The sequence below is a fragment of the Macaca mulatta genome, chromosome 14, assembly GCF_049350105.2.
Source record: "Macaca mulatta isolate MMU2019108-1 chromosome 14, T2T-MMU8v2.0, whole genome shotgun sequence".
Lineage (NCBI taxonomy): Eukaryota > Metazoa > Chordata > Mammalia > Primates > Cercopithecidae > Macaca > Macaca mulatta.
In genome coordinates this window covers 54,998,686-55,018,862 of record NC_133419.1, presented here as the reverse complement: position 1 = coordinate 55,018,862, position 20,177 = coordinate 54,998,686, and the positions used below count along the sequence as shown (strand labels likewise).

Sequence of the window (20,177 nt, the reverse complement as noted above, 5' to 3'; positions counted from 1 at the left end):
TGTGTGCCAGGAGCCTTCCAGGCACTGGGGATCTGTGATGAACACAGCAGGCAGGGCCTCTGAGACACTCAGGCACAGGGAGAGAAAACGTGGCAGCCTCCTGCGTTTTCATAGTTGCTTCCTCACCCTTCTCAGACCTCGACGCCTCCTTGGAGAGGCCTTCCCTGATTGCCCGTTCTAAAGTAGTCACACACTTGCTATTATTCTCTATCCCCTTAATCTGTTTTTCTCCGTACCATTTATTCCTGCAGATATTTAGTTATGTGTTTTTCTGTCTTTCCCTCTAGAATGTAAGCTCTGTGAGGGCAGAAGCTTGTTCAGAATTATATCCCTGAGCCCTAGATAGTCCCTGGCACATAGCAGGCATTCAATATTTCTTGAATAGATGAACAGTATCTAGACTGAATAAAAATCTAGACTATGGGACCTAGACATCGTCATTTTTAAAAAAGCCCCGTAAGTAATTCTGATGTGGAGCTAGCACTGAGACCCATGTTCTGATGTATCTTAGGTCCCCCGACACCTCCCTGGGTGATGTCACTGGTTAGGGAGAGGTTGCATTAGGGCCTGTGCTTGTCAGATGATGATGCAGCAGAGTTAAAGGCTTAAGATTCTTTTCATGTGCAGTGTGGTGCCTTGGATTGGCCCTCCCCAGAAACATTGTCTGTCCTTGTCAGCTCTCAGGAGGGACTTCTTTTTTTTTTTTGAGACGGAGTCTCGCTCTGTCACCCAGGCTGGAGTGCAGTGGTGCGATCTCGGCTCACTGCAAGCTCCGCCTCCCGGGTTCAAGCCATTCTCCTGCCTCAGCCTCCCGAGTAGCTGGGACTACAGGCGCCCGCTTCCATGCTCAGCTGATTTTTTGTATTTTTTGTAGAGATGGGGTTTCACCATGTTAGCCAGGATGGTCTTAATCTCCCGACCTCATGATCTGCCTGCCTCAGCCTCCCAAAGTGTTGGGATTACAGGTGTGAGCCACCACGTCCAGCCAGGAGGGACTTCTTAATTAGTCTTACCTCCTTCCCCTTGCCTTTCCCATCCCCAGCAGCTGCTGCAGACCTTATCTTTCCTCTCTGATCAAGGAAAGCACAGCCAGGAATGAAGGGTTGTCTGAGGATGACTGAGGTTGTCAGGGTGACATCCTTGAGGACACAGAGGCCAGAAGGAATTTTATGAGTTCTGTGGGGATAAGATGTCCTGACTAAAGATCTGCTTCAGGGGGACTAGTCTGATTTGCTGTGACTGATGTCAAAGCTGCCTACATGGCTATAGAAAGTGAATCAAAAGTACATCGTTTCATTTGTATTTCTCTTGGTCCACAGGAAAAGCAAAAGTTTCTGGGACAAAATTATTATAAAGAAGGACCTGAAGGAAATGATATTCGAAAGACAAATGTGGCTCAGATCCGGATGGCATTCCGATATGAGACCTTATGCAATGAGCTCAGCTTCCTGTCTGATGCTATGAAATCGGAAGAGATCACTGCCTTGACCAAATAGGTCCAGCATTTGACATGCATTTTAACTTTTCGGTTCAATTTCAAGTCTGCTGTGGCTAATAGTGGTCAAGATTCTAAACTAGGACTTTCCTCTGTTAAGAGGATGCCTCTGAAGAAATTTTAAACTGGTGATTTTGGTGGCACTGCTCACGTTAAGATTTAACATGCTCACTTGTATTTCTGAGTAACAAGATGGTGACTTCTCCTTGGGGATCTGGGAGCTGAGCACTTGTCTATACTTGTTCCCAATTTTCCAATTATTTCTCTTGAAACTGCCAGTGCCTGAACTGTTGGGGCCAGGATTTTCCATGGTCAGATGCCAAGTAACATGAGGTCTGTGAGGTTTTCTGCCATACTTTTCTCCATTGGCCCAAGTAGGCTTATTGGTAGTTGTTCATTTCAGCCTCTGGATGGCTGGCTGCCTTAAACACAATCAGTTTCAAAGCTCCATTTCATAAAAGGGCTACTTTGAGGGAGTTAAGATAGAAGACTTCCTTCTTGATAATTTCTGTTTTTAGTGAATTTCTTAAACCGTTTTATTTAGCCCTCTTCCCCCATTTCTAGTTGGAAGCCAAATGTACTCATGAAAACAGCCACTCCTATTCTTTTTTTTTTTTTTTTGAGTTGAAGTCTCGCTCTGTTGCCCAGGCTGGAGTGCAGTGGCGTGGTCTTGGCTCACTGCAAGCTCCGCCTCCCGGGTTCACGCCATTCTCCTGCCTCAGCCTCCCGAGTAGCTGGGACTACAGGCGCCCGCCACCACGCCTGGCTAATTTTTTGTATTTTTAGTAGAGATGGGGTTTCACCGTGTTAGCCAAGATGGTCTCGATCTCCTGACCTCATGATCTGCCCACCTCGGCCTCCCAAAGCAGCCACTCCTATTCTGAGTCTTGGTTTCTTCACCTAGAAAGTGAGGGTTTGGACTAGACAAGTGGCTTTCAGGGTGTTCTGTGAATCCCCTCATGAATACTTTAGGGTGGGGGACGGAAGGGAGTAAGTGATGCTCAGGGGCTGTCAAACTGACTCTGGTTCATCAGTTTCACACTGGGACTGCTACATAATACTTTTGTCTGAATGAAGAACTTCAAAAAGCACAGGACTGGATGACCTCTGTTCCTTTCGGCTCTAATATGCTACAACTGTAGGCCAATTATCACTTTACCAGTTAAGAGTTAGGCCAGACAAGTGAAATTTAACTGAAGGTCACACAGCTATTAAGTAATAGGCCTACAACTGGATTTTCTTATTCCAAATCCTGTCTTTTCCCCACTATTCCATTAGACCCCACAAATGTTAGTTGTGTGTGTGTGCGTGTGTTTTTTTTAAATCACTGTAACCGGGTGCATTTTTTTAAGGCAAAATTTCTCCCTTACCTACTATGATGACTTCAGAAGATAATGGTCCCAGGGGCCAGGTAGAAAGCATTTTAAAGACCAATCTGAATTAAGCTTTATCAATGTGCTCTTCATCTGTGTTACTAGTGCCTGGTATGTAGTAGGTGCTCAATAAATGCATCTTGAATGACTAAGTGAATTTCTTTTGGCAACCTTTTAAGGACATGTGCTCTTAGTACTCAAGAGGCTGCTCAAGGACCTTCCTATGTATTTCTGTGGTCAAATTCAGACTACAGGAGGTCTTTTTGAATCATTATATTTAGAAGAACCCGATTTCTGCCTGTGAACTTATCTGACTTTAGACTGTCTCATCTTGTGACTTTACAATGCCTGGTCAATTCAGCATATGGAACTACAAATGCAGTCTTTTTATTTGGCAGATATATATGCTATCTTGCAGCTAATTATGAAATTGAGTGAAAATCCATTGTTATCTTAGGGATTAGTTGTGAAAAGCCCCTATTTATATACATTTGCCCTAACATAGGAAGTATTGTGTAGTTTCTCATTGTCATTTTATCTGTATCAAGTATCTTTTAATTGTTAAATAAAGTCTGCTAGGACTGTGGCTTAATAATTTAAAACTAAAGATAATCATATTTAAAGCATATGTTAAAGTTTTTTTACTCTTAAGATTGGGCACCATGAAAAGCTATCAATAATAATAGCTAATTTATCTTTTACTAAGACTCAGACATGAATGACATTCACTAGGAAAACTCAAAATTTTCAAACTGAAGCTCACTAGACCTGGAAGATAAATCTTTTATTATCTTCTCTAACTTCTACCCTGTTATAGTTCATGAGCAAACTACACACGTTCATTTCCGTTTCCCGGGATATTATTTTAGTCTGTCCAGCTAACACCATGTTGGATTTTACCTGTCCTGCAAGCTTTTCCGACATCTTTTCTATAGCACTTTGTGCTTTTATTACATTGTTATACTTAATTGGCCTTTTGGGGGACAAATCCCTACTTTCCTTTGTGTTTGCAATTGGAATAAAAGGTAATTAATAGCATACTGGCTCAGGTTTCGAGAGGAACAGTTTTTGAGGCAGTTTTCCCTTCCTTATCCTTAAGGGCTCAAGTTCCCTTTATGTGTTACTTCAAATTGTACCGTTGAAACGATCGCCATCATTGCTCTTTGCCTCATGGAAACAAATCACAGTTCCTGGGTTGATATTTCTCATGGCCTCTTGGATTAAAAAAGAGCTGAAAGCACATTTCTCCTGCTTTCTCTTTACTTCTGAGTGTTGGTGAAACAATATTCTTCATTTCCTGGGTTTGAGACATGACTGAAGGTGATATACCCAAATACTCTCTGCCTAAACTATGACCGTTATAAAGAACAAGTGTAACTAATTCCAGTAAAAGGAATACTAACCAGATAAACATAGTTCCTTGGAAATTTTTGCAATTAGTAAGGTAGAAGATGACAGAGCTGCAAGAGTGTCAAAACCTATCTCTGCAAAGGCTTTTATGTCTTTTGACAGTAAAATGTGCATTTCTCCACAGTATGATGATACAGTCAATTTAACTACCAACTGCCACTCATTCTTATGTCTTTGCACTTTTCAGCACTGAGATTCTACGATGTTTCTCTAATTACATTCTTATATTTTGTAAACAATTTTACATGGTAAACAAACTACAATAGGGTTGAGCATTTTATTTTTACTGTCTGTTGGGGTAGGGGTCCACAACCCCTGGGCTGTGGACAGTACTGGTCTGCTGCCTGTTAGGAACCAGGCTGCACAGCAGGAGTTGAGCCGCAGGCGAGTGAGCATTACCGCCTGAGCTCCACCTGCTGCCAGATCAGCAGCGCTATCAGATTTTCAAGGAGCGTGAACTCTGTTGTGAACTGCACATACAAGGGATCTAGGTTGCATGCACCTTATGAGACTCTAATGCCTGATGATCTGAGGTGGAACAGTTTCATCCCGAAACTATTCCCACCCCACCCCTGGTCTGTGGAAAAATGGTCTTCCATGAATGCAGTCCCTGGGGCCAAAAAGGTTGAGGACCACTATGGGAGGTGAAAAGACATAAGATTGAGTCTGTTGTCAGCTGCTTATGTTTATATTATATTGTCATTGCGTGGCCCAGCATAAATGTGAGTGACCTGTTGACTTCCCTAATCTCCAAGTAGTTTTCTTATTCCTGGACTTGACTTCAGACAATAAAAGTTAAAATGGAAATTCTTTAGACTATCTTTTAATAAACTCAACTTCCCAATGTTAAAAATCACCAAATCAAAAGATATTTTCAAGCAGCCTTTTCTCCCAGATATATATTAGATATAAGGAAATCAAGTCCATTTTGAAATGAATTTTAAAACAGCACACAAACATTACAAGCCCCCAGCACACAATATAAAATAGTTCTCTACGGAATATAAACATTTAGTATATTAGAATGTGAAATTACGTAAGAAAAGAATCTCTTCAATTAGCTAAAATTACTTGCGAAAGATTATTTATTGCACAATTTATCAGTGGGTACTAAGAATAACACAGATACTATTATTCTCAACCTCTAAATTCAGTACATAGTAAAATTCATTTTCTCAAACTAAGGTTCTATACATAATCAGAGTAAACCCTGTTATTGAGTTAGGATAGGGAAAACAAATTCCTTGAGTTCATGAAACCACTTCACAAATCCTAGAAGGCACACATTATATTTCCTATCATGGTAAGTACATTTAAGTACTTCATATTTAAAAAAGACAAAGCTGTACAGAATACAAAAAGTGTACATTTCATCCATTAAACAAATTTACAACTTCTACGATTAGTTATTACAGTAGAACTGACCTAACATTCACATCTAAATAATTATCACCCAGTTTAATAGAGCGAACAAAGAGCTGTGCTCATTTATTTGCTAAGGCTATAATAACATTTTATATTCACAGTAGATCAGTAAGTGTCTTGGAGCTCACATTGTAAAATAAAAAGGTTTGGGCCCTATTGAGTCACTGGGCTCAATGTTAAATAATTCCTTGAAAGGTGAAGGATTCTGGGGGATAAAATCATTGGCTATCCTTGGAAAGATCCAAAACTCTGTAAGGTAACTTTGTTCACTTTCCAGAAACATTTTAAAATTATGCAAACTGAATTAAACTCAGCAAGTCTAATCTAAAAGGACAATTTAAAATCTTAGAGCTGGAAAAGGTTTCAGTGGATCATCTATCCCAAGGTTTTCAAAATACGTTCCATGGAATACTAAGAATCTATGGAGGAGATACAGGATTCTGCACATTTGACTTGAATTTAATTAAATTTTTTTTAAAAAAAACAACTCCCACTATATGTGTTACTCACCAAATTCAAACATGCTGGATATCACCAATGCATTAATATGTTTTTATTCATTGACTTAATCACATTTATAGTATATAAAGTTTATACAATAAATAAGGACATTTATATTAATTTGACTTTTATATAGTGGGGTGCAGGGTATGTGTGTATGCACGTGTGTTTAAGGGTTCTGTAAGATTTTCCTTGAAAAAGTTTTTGCTGCTGAAATAGTGTGAAAACCACAAATAAAGTCTCAGTTTCTAAAGTAGGAACCTACAAACAAGAGTAAGAGACTTTCTCAAGGTCGCACAACCACCAAGTGCATTGCCAGGTTGATATGATGGAGCCCCTGGTACTCCGCTTGCATAAACCTCCACGGGGAGTAGTTAGCTATTTGGTATTTAGCTGTCCCATTATGAATGTCAATGGATTAGTCTTCAGTATTTTGGGGGGCAAAATCAAGCTACCTCTGGCCAGATGTTTTTCCTTGAAATTAATTTTATTTGCTTGCCTATTAAAATCCTATTATCCAGAAATTCTGTCATCAATAAGTGGCAACTTAAATTGTGTACCCTGGTTTAGGAAAATAGTAATATTTGCAACTTATGAATAAGTCAAAAAATTATATGGAATGTTAAATTTTAAAGGAGACAGGCCCTTGCTTTATTACATGCTGAAATGTTAATTTTAGAAATTTTAGTTCATAAGCAAAAAAAATGGTTGAGGTGCGACTGAAGATCACAATTCCATTATTACTATATTCTATCAGAATATTTTAATGGAAAGAGTATTTCAATGGAAGTACTGTGAAACAGTAAGAATGCCAAATTATCTTCTAATTTTCATAAGTATTTTATGTATATATGGTAAAAAAGCCTCACTCTATTTTCATGTCTTTTTTTTTTGAGACGGAGTCTTGTTCTGTCTCCCAGGCTGGAGTACAGTGGTGTGACCTCAGCTCACTGCAACCTCCACCTCCTGGGTTCAAGTGATTCTCCTGCCTCAGCGTCCCGAGTAGCTGAGATTACAGGCGCCTGCCACCACGATTTTTGTATTTTAGTAGAGCTAAATTTTTGTTATTTTAGTAGAGACAGGGTTTCGCCATGTTGGCCAGGTTGGTCTCAAACTCCTAACCTCAAATGATCCGCCCACCTTGGCCTCCCAAAGTGCTGGGATTACAGGTGTGAACCACTGCACTGGCCTCTTGTCTCTTAATCTAAGAAATTTGAGGACTCTGAAATCTCAGAAAGATGTTTTCAAGTTAAGGAAATAAAAGCACCATAAACCAATATTAAATGACTTATAATAATTTAGAAATATAAAATTTAGTATTTGTGATGCAGAAGAATTTCCTTTTGAAACTCCAAGATGTGTGAGCATTATCAAAGCCATTTAGAACAGTTACCCAGCTGTGGGAAAGCACTTCCAGAACAGCCAAGAAAATTTCCCAGGAGAAATCCATTTGCAAAGGAAAGTCACACCCAACTTTGTAGACCTCACTCAAATTATACAGTATGGCAAAAACAAACAAACAAATCTTTAAGCACAGTAGTTCCAAAACACACTGTTAAAGTTATGAAATAATTGTGGATCATTTCAAGTAAAAATTATTAAAGGAGCAATAATTAACCACAAGGGGGCATATATACTCCTTAGATTCCAGCAGAAAGACTAGTTTTAAGTAGTAACATGCACTTTGAAGTATTCTACATTTTCAGTCACTTAAAATTTCCTCTCTCCGATGGCTACAACTTTTTAATATTTGAGGTTTATTTTATATCTAAGTAAAAAGATTCCAGAATACTCCTGCCCTGCAAAACAGTAGTGTTTCAGAAGCCTCTGGAAGTGCTGCTGTTACCTTTAGCAAAGAATTCAAGAGCTATTAGTTGTAATAATACAAATTTGAACAGATGAATAACAGGAAAATATGGTCTAAAACAGTAGCAAATTTTAGTACCACAAATGGAAGACATGGGAAGTTTATTTTTAAAAGGGGCACAAATGATCAGAATAGCAAAAATAAAAGAGTGGGCAAAATGGATTTTTTCTGTGTCTGTGCCATAACCCTGCATTCTTCCCCCATGACCAAATATTTGTAGCGCACAATAGCAACAGAAGACTTTCACTCCAAGGTCATGGCCTGTGGGGCTGGCCTGCCTCATCAGCCATGTTAAGAATATAGTTAGCCATATCATCTTCAGTAGGTGCATCTGATACCACCCAAGATTCATTTGCTCCAGTCATCTGTAGGCGACAAATAGGGCAATTCCTGTGTCGATCACTCCTATTAGAGAAGTCAAAACAAGAACAGTTTGCTTTTTCTTCTTTTTTAAAAACAGGATTTTATTTAAACTAATACATGCACATGGCTTTAAAAAAGGAAATAGCATAGAAGTATACAGTGAAAAATAAATCTCTCCCTCCTATCTCAATCTTCAATTCTCTTTCCCAGGGGCAACCACAGTTACCAGTTTCTTATATATTCCTCTAGAGATAGACTAAGCTTGATTAAGCTTTATGTGTACACACAAGCATGCACGTACACAGACATCACTGCTCCACTTGTCAATATATCTTATAGACTATTACGTATCAGCACCTGTTAGAGCTGTTTATTCTTTTTAACATACACTGTATCGCTATGCCATAATTTGTTTAACTAGTCTCTCGCAGAAGGACATTTAGGTTTTTTTTTTTCCGTCTTTTGTTGCTACCAACAATGCAGCAATTCACATTCCCATACCTAAACAGGTAAAGTTTTCCTTTATAATAAAAATTCCTTCTGAGTCCTAAGAGGAAATTCCCTCCTACCAATGGAAGAGTTGGTCAAAGTGTGAAGTATAAATGTTTATTTGTGATTATTTAAATGGAAGCCATTACTCTAGGAATAACTTCTGGGCAGTGGCAGGGGAATATGACAAGAGGAAAGAATATTATTAATTATTTTTCTAAATAACATCTACATGACTTTCAACACTATATGTACCTGTTGCTTGCTTAAAGGTCTGAAAAAATTCCTATGGCTCATAAGCAACAGGAAGACATATAAAAATGGAGCATACAAAGTTAAAATAAAAGACAAACTTTACATGCACAATAATTTTTCTGACAGGGAAAGAACTCATATATGATCACTTTAAGATTATGTTTTCAAAAAGGATTTTTTTCTTGTCAAACATTATTTTGGTAATTTAAAAAATACCATATTTGAGCCAGACACATATCATGCAGGGAAAAAACGTTTTTCTATTCATTTCTCAGTGAAATCTGGGACCAAAGTAATTATTTATATCAACTGCTCTTTGGCTTTTACACAAAAATTTCGAACTCTGTTCCAAAAATAAATGTGAAAGCTAGAGCTGGCATATATTATTTAGGTTGATTTCTGGTTCCTCAGAGATATTTTACAAGATAATTATATGTGTGCTCTTCTGTGCACAAAACATCACAATTTAAAAATAGTCAACTTCTGCTTCCAACCAACAGAGGCTAGATTTATCTTCCCACCTAAAATTACTAAAACAATGGTTTCATATAATCTTTCAAATAAAGCACTGGCCATCAGACAACAAAGGACAGTGATCCCTGGGACATGGGGGTCAAAGAAGGTGAGACCTATACTTGCCCCAGCTTACAGCCTCGAGAGTTTCTAGCCCCTGATCAAGAAGGGGGAACCTTGATGGAACATGACAAACTTCCTGAGCTGAACACACAGAGCTGAGAATCTTGGGGGGCCAAACAGCTAGGGTTTACAGGGCAGGGTAATGGAAAGCTGCACAGAGGGAAAATTCCAGAGGTCCACGCAAGTGTCCCCGCCAGAATACTCAGCAGAGTGCTGAATACTCAGCAGAGTACTGAGCAGTGTGTGCATGTGAGGACACTACCTGAGGCTAAACAATCAATCAAAGGGCTTTGAGGGGATAGTCCCTTAAAGCTCACTGGGCCTGGGAAACTGCCTGTTTCACCAGCCAGATTGGAAAGCCTCATAACTCTTGGGGCATTAGTACAGTTCTCTAAAGGGTCTTGCTATTAGTGGGACATAATTAGTTCTAAACTAAATACTGCTCTGGTCCTGCCTAACAAATCACAAAAGCAAGATCCAAAAGAATCAAACTGTTTCCAAGTCACTTAACTATATTCCAGAAATAAGCTCAAGAATATTCATAGGAATACAAAAATATCCAATACCCGAAAAGGTAAAATTCACAAAGTCTGGCATCCAGTTGAGAATTACCAGACACACAAAAAAGCAGCAGAAAAATATAACCTTTAATAAAGAGAAAAATCAATCACAACCACCCAGAACTAACACAGATACTAGAATTAGCAGGCAAAATGGAAAGTGATTATAGCTATATTCTATATAGTTAAAAAACTAGAGGAAACTCAAAGATACTAAGAAGAGACATGAAAGATAATAAAAACTCAAATCAAACTTCTAGAAATGAAAATTATCTGAGGTTAAAAAAATACACTGGATAGAATTAATGGCAAGTTAGACACTAAAGAAAAAAAAGACTGGTGAATATGAAAAGAGATAGCAATAGTAACTATCCAAGATGAAACCCAGAGAAAGACTCAAAAAAGAAAGAAAAAAAGTAGCATCAGTGAGCTGTGGGACTACTTCAAGTGGGCTAATATATGGTAATTGGAATCACAGGAGATGGGAGAGAAGATAGAAAAATATCTGAAAAAAAATGGCTGAAAAATTTCCAAATTTGATGACACTATAAATCTACAAATCCAAGAAGCTCAATAAACCCCAAGCACAAGAAACATGAAAAAACTACTCTAAGGCACATCATAATCAAAGTGCTCAAAACCAACGAAAAGAAAATAACCTTAAAAACAGAGGGAAAAAATGGCACATTACCTACAGAGGAAAAAAGGATGACAGAGTTCTCATTAAAAACAATGCAAGCAAGATGAGTGTGAAGCAACATTATTAACATAGTGAAAGAAAAAACACTCTCAAGTCTAGAATTCTGAATCAGAAAAAAAGTCTTTGAAAAATGATATTCAGACATTCAAGAAGAGCCTATGGAATCTACAAAAATACTACCAGAACTGATACATGATTTTAATAAAGGTGCAGGATACAAGGTTGATATACAAACATCTATTGTATTTCCATACACTAGTATCAATCATAAATTGAAATTTTAAATACCGTTTAAAATAGCATAAAAATATGAAATATTTGGGGATAGATGTCAAAGATATGCAACATTGAAAACTACAGAAATTGGTGAGAGAAATTAAGGCCTAAATAAATGGAGAAATATACGGTGTATGTGGATGGGAAGACTATTAGTAAGAAATTCACTCTCCCTAAATTGATATATTTATTCAATGTAATCTCATATGCTGCTAGTGAGGGTGTAAAATGGCACAAGACTGCTTGGGAAAATAGCTCGCAGCTTTTTAAAAAGTTAAACACACACCTACCATATGATCTAGCCATTCCACATCTAGGTATTCACCCAAGATAAAAACCAAAATACATCCATAAAATGACTTGTCCATGAATGTATCTAGTACCTTGATTTTGTAATAGCTAAAAATGGAAAACAATCTAATTTCCCTCAATAGGTGAATGGATAAACAAGCTATGGTATCCACATAACAGACATTACTCAGCAATAAAAAGGCATGAACTATTGATACATGCTACAACATGGATAAATACCAAGACAATTAGACTGAATGAAAGAAGCCAGACAAAAAAGCACATATGATTCCATTTATAAAAATTCATAATTTTTATGGGTGTGTATACATGTTGAAACATATTAAATTGTATATTAAACACATGTAGTTTATTGCATGTATTTTATAAATTCTCCTAAACGCTCAAGTCTTATCTTGTAAAATAATGAACTTGACTAGTTGATCTCTAAAGCTCCCTCAGGTCCAGTATTCAAGAATTTATTCCTTCTAAACACATATACAGAATAAAAGTAGAAATGAGGAGAAAAAAGGAGGAAAAAGGGAAATGTTTTAGACTTAAGTCAGGCACAAATTTTCATACAGCCAAAGTGTCAAAACTAAGGTACACCCCCACCTTTAATAAATGTTAGGTATAAAAATAAAAATAGTTTTAACCAGAAGACATGCCACTAAAGAATAAAATCTCTCTCATACTTAACCACAGTATTTTTGCACTTTTCAAAGTTTATTCGTGTACACTATCCCACTGACCTTGGCCTAGCCCATGAATGCAGTAGGTAACTTACCATTTATCAATACACTTCTGACAAAAGCTGTGAGCACAAGGCAGGATGAGGTCAGCCCGCCCATCCATGCAGATACAACACTCCTCCTCATCGGTCAGCTGCTTCACCCTGCAATGTGAAAACTGAGCTGAAACAATTATATTCTCTGTCATTATGCTTTATACTTTGTTTTTGTTGCTTTAAAAAGCATTATTAAACATCTATATGCCCACAGTATAAAGCACAGTATGACTCATGTGCAAAATCAGACTAAAGTTAACATTATCTTTTAGGGATAGCAAATATATTAGGGAAAAAGTATTAAGAGGGGTACATTTCATAAAGAAAGACTAGATAAAAGATACATTTTGTGATAAAACAGGCAAAAGTGTAAACAGTCAAATCTTTCTGGAAATAACAGCCCATTTTAATCATATTGGACTTATATAAACAAATTTAACCGATATAGTTATTGCATTACTGAAAGACAGGGATACGGTCTGAGAAACTCATTGTTACGTGATTTCACTGCTGTGTAAATATCACAGTGTACTTATACAAACCTAGATGCTTTAGCCTACTACATACCTAGGCTATATGGCATAGCCTGTTGCTCCTAGGCTACAGTAACATACAGCATGTTACTGTGTGGAACACTGTAGGCAACTGTAACACAATGGTAGGTACCTGTGTGTCTAAATATATCTGAACACAGAGAAGGTACTGTGTAAATATGGTATACAAGATTAAAAATGGTACACCTGTATAGGGCTCTTACCAAATGGAGCATGCAGGCCTGGAAGTTGCTCTAGGTGAGTCAGTGAGTGAGTAGTGGATGTGAAGGCCTAGGACAGGAGTGTCCAATCTTTTGGCTTCCCTGGGCCACATTGGAAGAATTGTCTTTCTTGGGCCACATATAACATACACTAACACTAACAATATCTGATGAGCTAAAAAAAAAAATGCAAAAAAAAAATCTCATGTTTTAAGAAGGTTTATGATTTTGTGTTGGGCCACATTAAAGCAATCCTGGACTGCATGCAGCCCGTGGGCCGTGAGTTGAACAAGCTTGGCCTAGGACATTACTATATAGCACTTGCACAGTAGTGTACAGAGTTTATGAACACTGTACATTTAGGCTACACTAAATTTATAAAAATATATTTCTTTCTTCAATGATAAATTAATCTTAACTTACTATAGATTTTTTAACTTTACAAACTTTTTACTTTTTTAACTTTTGACTCTTTTTGTAATAACACTTACCTTAAAACACACATTGTACAGTTGTATTGAAATATTTTATAAGCTTTTTTCTATTTTTAAGTTTTATTTACTTTTTTACTTTCTAAACTTTTTTCTTAAAAACTAAAACATAAACACACACATTAGCCTAGGCCTAAACAGGGTCAGGATCATCACCATCACTGTCTTCCACCTCTACCTCTTGTCCCACTGGAAGGTCTTCAGGGGCAGTAACATGCACGGAGCTGTCATCTCTTTTGATAACAATGCTTTCTTCTGGAATACCTGCTGAAGGGCCTGCCTGAGGCTGTTTTACAGCTACCTTTTTTTTAATAAGTAGAAGGAGTATACTCTCAAATAATGATTTAAAAGTATAGTATAATAAATGCATAAACCAGTAACATAATTATCGAATATTACTGTACATAATTGTAAGTGCTATACTTTTATACTATGAGCAGCACAGTAGGTTTGTTTACACCAGCATCACCACGAACATTTGAGTAATGCATTGCATTACAACATTAGGATGGCTATGACGTCCGTAGGCAACAGGAATTTTTTTAGCTCCATTATAATCTTATGGGACCACCATCACATATGCAGTCTGTCATTAACCAAAACATTGTTAGGTGATGCATGACTATATAATTTATTCACTATGTGTAACACAAATCTCCCTAACATACAGATCCTGCCATCAGGGCCTTACAATGCTGACATTGATAATGTGCATATAAGTGAAAGAATAGTTTGGTCTTAAGTATCAGGTGCTATGAGAGACATAAAGGGCATAAAAAGCAGTTTCTGTCCTCCAGGAGCTCTTTTATCTTCTTGGGAAGAAAAAAGATTTCAAACCTTTTGCCCCGGTCACAATTCAGAGAGCCCCTGAATGAGCCATATGCCTTTGCATATGGTATTTTCCTTTCCTGAAACTGCCCTTGTGAGTTTAGTAAGCTCCAACCTTGGTAACTCAGCTCAAAACATCATCATCTCTCAAAATCAACATTTGCCTCAATGAAAGGATTTAAATACTGCATATCGATTGGCTGGCCTTTCCATAAACTGTAAACTCTTTGAATACAGGATGTTTGTCTTAGATTCTCAATAAATACTTCTTGAAGTGATTTTAATTTCTTTTAACCTTTGTGCTTTTTTGTAATTTTTAAGGTTTTCTTCATCAGACATGTATTACTTTTGTAATCATATAAAAACAGAATGTTCCAAAGTACAGCCACTAGACTATAAACTTCTTAAGGATAGGAGCTATCACTACTATGTTTTCCATTCCCTGCTGTGTTTTTAGCACTGTATATAAGATACTGAGATAGTACTTAAAATTTTGATTTGAACATAAAAAAATGTCAAATGTATATTTAATATAGTAAGTGCTAAGTAAAGAAGGAAGAGATGAATATATCTCAAACTTGTTGAAAAGATTAGAAAGAAAAATAATAGGATTTTAATAGAGGACATTCTAGATGCATAAACAAAGTTGTAGAGGTAAAAAGCAAAATCATGTGTGTTTATGTCTGTGTATATGCAACCAGGAAGCTGGCATGATGCTTCGGTATGGAAAACTGAGGGAAAAAATTGATGAAAGTGGAGATAATCTCATGCTTAAATGTCAAAATATTAAGTTTGAATGTGTTCTGACAAGCAACCTACAATCAGGTATAATCAAGGGGAAGTGAACTCCCACTGATATAGTACTTTAGGAAGATTAATTGGGAGTGCAGTATGAGGGACAGTCTAGAGAGAGGAAAACTGGTTAGGACCTTATTTCAGTAATTCATCTGAGAGATAATTACGTCTAAGAAGCATTATAAAAGACAAATCTTTTATGTGGTAATAGATTAAGTGTTATGCTTTAGTAACAGGGAAAAGAGGGAAGCCACTGAATTGGAATGGGAAAACTGAATAGAAACCTAGATGGATATGGGTCTAATGTACCTGAGTTTCTCAGTAGCAGAGATATAACTGAATCCATACAGAGTGACAGAATATTCTGAAGGCTGGAGTTTAAAAGTGAGAAGCAGCAGACTACCAAGAAGAGCATTGTGAAGAGAGATAAAAGAATGGGAGACACAGAAATAGCCAGTGGAACCAGTACAAAGTTCTCTTAATTTTTTGCTACCTTCTTAGCAGCACAGTGACCAGAAGGAAGGAGAGTCTTGTGCTGTTTGTTCCTGTTAGATCACTTGTAGATTGGAGTATTTGGTTCTATGCCTCATACTCTGAAAGGCACACATACTGACAGAGAAAAGATCATCTGGGAAAGTCTCCAGTATGTAGACGAGACCCACATAAACAAAGGCCAAAGGAACTGGGGGTGTTTATCCTTGAGAACAGAAGGCTCAGTGAGAATCTGATGACTGTTTTCAAATATTTGAAAGGCTGGAAGAGAGAACAGATTTGTTTGGAAGAATTCCAGAGGGCACAGCCATTGAAAACAATAAATATAATATAGTAACAATAATAATGACAGTTAACTCTTATAGACAAATTATTATGTGCCAAGCACTGTTCTAAGCATCTCATGTCTTTTAATTCTCTCAGAAATCCTATAAAGCATACACTAGAGTTATCAACCTCTGTTAGAAGATGAGGAAACTGAAGACACAGTTTGATTTGTCAAAATAATCACACAGTAGAGCCAGGATTTAAACACAGGCAATTTGCTGCGAGAGTCTGTGCTGTGCTGCCTTAAGAAAGATTTTGGATACTCTGAGGAAAATGAAGCAATAGGAAAAACTTCATAGTGATTACAGCCATCTGAGTATGAAAAGGCTTGGTTTTTTGAGGCAGTGAGTCTCACATAACTGCAAGTGTTACTTGTACTTGCAAGTCGGACTTGGCAAAATGTGGGTAAGCAGAGTCTTGCTATTCAAAGTGTTATCTGAGGATCAGCAGCATTGGCCCCACCTGGGAGCTTAACAGACTCTCAGGCTCCTCCTCAAAACCACTGAGTATTAAAGTTTGAGAAGCTCTGTGAGCAAGATCTTTATGCACCATAAAGTAATAATAATGCAGAGGTTAGCACAGCTGTATTGCCAGACAGGTCTGAATGTGAGTCTTGGCTAGGACAATTTCTAATCATGACACTTACTTAGCTAAATCTCAAATTCTTCGGCTGAAATGGGCTGATAATTGTACTCCCATATGGGGTTGTGAGAATTTAATGAGTTTATACTTGTACAACACTCATCACAATTCTACACCCTGTAAGTAATCAATAAATGAAAACCATCAATGGAATTCTGCATCAGATGTAAAGTTCAACTACATAAATATCCCTTAAGACCTCCTTCAATTTAGCAAGTCTCCTTCTATGAACTAGTGTATAAGGGTATTATTATAAACTGAAAAACACACAAAAACAAGAAGCACTCCTAACAAACTAACCAGGAACTGAATTTCCAGTTTTGAGGGCACATGAAAATGGATAACACCTTTACCTTCTTCATTAAGAAGATTGCAACAAGAAAAAACAATACTTCCTTTTCATGTGCTACCATATAGCTTGAATACACTGGCAAACACCATCCTCAGCTTTTAAAACAATTAAACAAAACCACCACCACCATTCTGAAGAGGGAGAGGAAAAGCAGAAAAATCAGATCCATCTTTGAAAGATTACAGAATACAGGAAAGACAAGCCTAAACACTGCCTACCATGTTCTAAAAGTCACTTGGCATATCAGTAACACTTGTATAGACCAAACCTAGAAAACCAAGTAATTCTATTAATCAGGAAATAAAAAATGGAAAATACAGTTTAACTGTAACATAGTACTTGAAACCCAGTTGGTTAAGAATGAACCAGAAATTGCAACTGTAAATAGAGCAGTAAAAAAAAAAAAGAAATCACTGGCTGGGCGTGGTGGCTCATGCCTGTAATCTCAGCACTTTGCGAGGCCCAGGAGGGCAGGATCATGAGGTTGGGAGACTGAAATCATCCTGGTTAACACGGTGAAACCCCGTCTCTACTAAAAATACAAAAAATCAGCTGGGCATGGTGGCAGGCGCCTGTAGTCCCAGCTACTGGGGAGGCTGAGGCAGGAGAATGGCGTGAACCCGGGAGGTGGAGTTGGCAGTGAGCCAAGATCGCACCACTGCACTACTCCAGCCTGGGTGACAGAGCAAGACTCTGTCTCAACCAAAAAAAAAAAAAAAAAAAGAAAAGAAATCACTGTTACATACATTCTTAACTTTAAGGTAAAGGACACGGTGAACATAGATTTCTGCTATCTACCCAGTATGACAGTAAGACAGGAGGTCAACATGTTTGGACCCACGTAAATCTTTTTCCAATGAGACATTTACAAATTTAAATTATGATCATGATTGTCAAATGTCAAGAGGTAGGAGCTTTCATGTGCCAAAAGCATAACAGAGAAGGAAAAGAAAGTTTAGATAGAACAATAATGTATTAGGCCTGGGTAAACAAGCATCATCAGAGAAAACTCTGGCTGACTTCATTTCCTTCTGGTAACTCAGTATATGCATTCAGTTCGTTCCTGAATGGACTGCCAAGTCCTGAAGCCAATATTTAAAATTTTAATGCTTCAATTAGACATTTTTAAGAAAAACTTGGATAATTTTGCCAAATTCTTGGACCTAATTCCCTAAAAAGCTTTGACTGTTTAAGAACCTAAATACCTATTATAAGGAAGGTGTTAACTATCTCCTTTGTCAACAAATGCATGCATATAGAGTGGATTCCTAGAGACCAGTGTGACAGAAACAGTAACATTAAAGTGGCCCCACCGAGCCACTTTAATTTAGCACTGTAACAACATCCGAAGCACAAAATAACCCCAAAACTGATCTCAGATACAATACCAACTGAGAAAAAAAAAAAGATTTAAGATGCTACAATGAACACCAGCAAAAATATTAATAAGATTTTAGTTGTTTTCATATTAGAAAATAGGTGAAATACAGTACTTATGCATTATATACCTTCCCATCCAAAGACTAGCCTGACAAGATGTTACAGAGGATGAGTTTTCATCGGGTTCTTCAGAAGTGGAGCTCTGTGCCAACACTCCTGCTGCTTGACTTGTGATATCTTTATAAAGTTGAATAAACTGGTATAAATTCATGATCCGTGATGCCTCCACAATGCCACTGCTTTTGTTAATCTAAAAATACAAAGCACATGAAAAAAAGAAAAGTTGATAATTTCTCTGACCAATTTTTCCCAAAAAGCAGGAACAAATATTTAGTCAAACATCCTAGGAAATAGGAGTTTTCAGGATTTGCAAATTACATAAGAAAGCAAGAGTCTGAATAAATAATACCATGTCCCCTACATTTGTGGGGTTCAAAGTTCTTATACAAATTTATCTAATACTCAAAATAACCCTTTAAGATTAATTAGGCATTATCCTATTGATGGGTAAAGTGACTTTCTCAGAGTTAAGAAATAAATTTTAGAGATCAGTATTAACAATTCTTTCACTTTAATTTCTTAAAGAATTTCTTAACCAAAGGATTCATTTGAATCCAACAACCGCATGAGATTCTACAACTCAAACAAGTACTTTCTTAAATATCTTTAAGTTCTATTTTGTAGCAAAACTTCTAAACTAAAGCAAGAAAATTACTTTAAAATAAATCCTAACAAAAGGTGGATGGACTTTTCCCAGGCCATTTTGAGCTTTATCAAAAAACTCATTTAATACGAAGTGAAACCAGTGGCCCAAAGGTTGTACCTTTACAGGTTGCACCTCTCCCCCATCCAGTTTACAATCGAATGTAGAAGATATTTGGGGCAAGTAGAGGGACTGCTTTCATAAGCTTTGGGGAGCCATGGAGTGAGGCATAATGAAATGACCGAGGCCAGTAAGGTGAAGGTATAATGTTCTTGGATGAAGAACTTGTAATCAGAGAAAGACTAGAGATGTGAAAGACTTCCTTTCAGCACAAGACATAGGATGGAAGACTGGGGAAGAAGAAGTAAGCCATGAAATCTATTAAGTGCATATAAGAGTAAGTGGAACAAGCAAAATCAGAAAATATTTAGAAAGAAATGAAGAATATAGGAGACAGACAAAGATACAGGGCCATAAAATTGTGACTTAAGTTAGATTCTGGAATGCATTGATGGAACTAGGGATATCAGAAAGTGAGGTATATTACATATTGAAAAATATTATTATACATATCAATATTTTGAATGAAAATAATAGTTGTAACACATTTATTAATTGCTTACTATTTGAAAAGGCAGTGAAAAAAATACTGAGACACAAGAATGAGTCATGGGGCCGGGCGTGGTGGCTCACGCTTGTAATCCCAGCACTTTGGGAGGCCAAGGTGGGCAGATCACGGGGTCAGGTGATCGAGACCATCCTGGCTAACACGGTGAAACCCCATCTCTACTAAAAGTACAAAAAATTAGCTGGGCATGATGGCACATGCCTGCAGTCCCAGCTACTTGGGAGGCTGAGGCAGGAGAATCACTTGAACCAGGAGGTGGAGGTTGCAGTGAGTCGAGATTGCGCCACTGCACTACAG

At 37.4% G+C, this 20,177-nt stretch overlaps 2 protein-coding genes across 20 annotated transcripts in view; one reads left to right on the top strand and one right to left on the bottom strand.

Moving 5' to 3' along the window:
* The window catches only part of AMPD3 (adenosine monophosphate deaminase 3), a 58,234-nt gene extending 54,124 nt beyond the window's left edge, over window positions 1-4,110 (top strand). For 16 of the 18 annotated variants that reach the window (XM_077963403.1, XM_077963413.1, XM_077963406.1 and 13 more), the window contains one exon: window positions 1,320-4,110. In XM_077963403.1, the coding sequence (XP_077819529.1) occupies window positions 1,320-1,496 (177 nt within the window). In that variant the 3' untranslated portion in view covers window positions 1,497-4,110. The remainder of the gene's footprint in view (window positions 1-1,319) is intronic. The other 2 variants (XR_013404016.1, XR_013404015.1) reach the window with 1 other exon arrangement.
* Window positions 4,111-5,345: 1,235 nt separating this feature from the next.
* RNF141 (ring finger protein 141) overlaps window positions 5,346-20,177 on the bottom strand; it is a 29,364-nt gene continuing 14,532 nt past the window's right edge. Inside the window, exons 4-6 of one of the 2 annotated variants that reach the window (XM_015114744.3) lie at window positions 18,618-18,799; window positions 12,429-12,536; window positions 5,346-8,476 (exon numbers count right to left, since the gene is read on the bottom strand). In XM_015114744.3, the coding sequence (XP_014970230.1) occupies window positions 8,326-8,476; window positions 12,429-12,536; window positions 18,618-18,799 (441 nt within the window). In that variant the 3' untranslated portion in view covers window positions 5,346-8,325. 2 annotated transcript variants of the gene reach the window in all.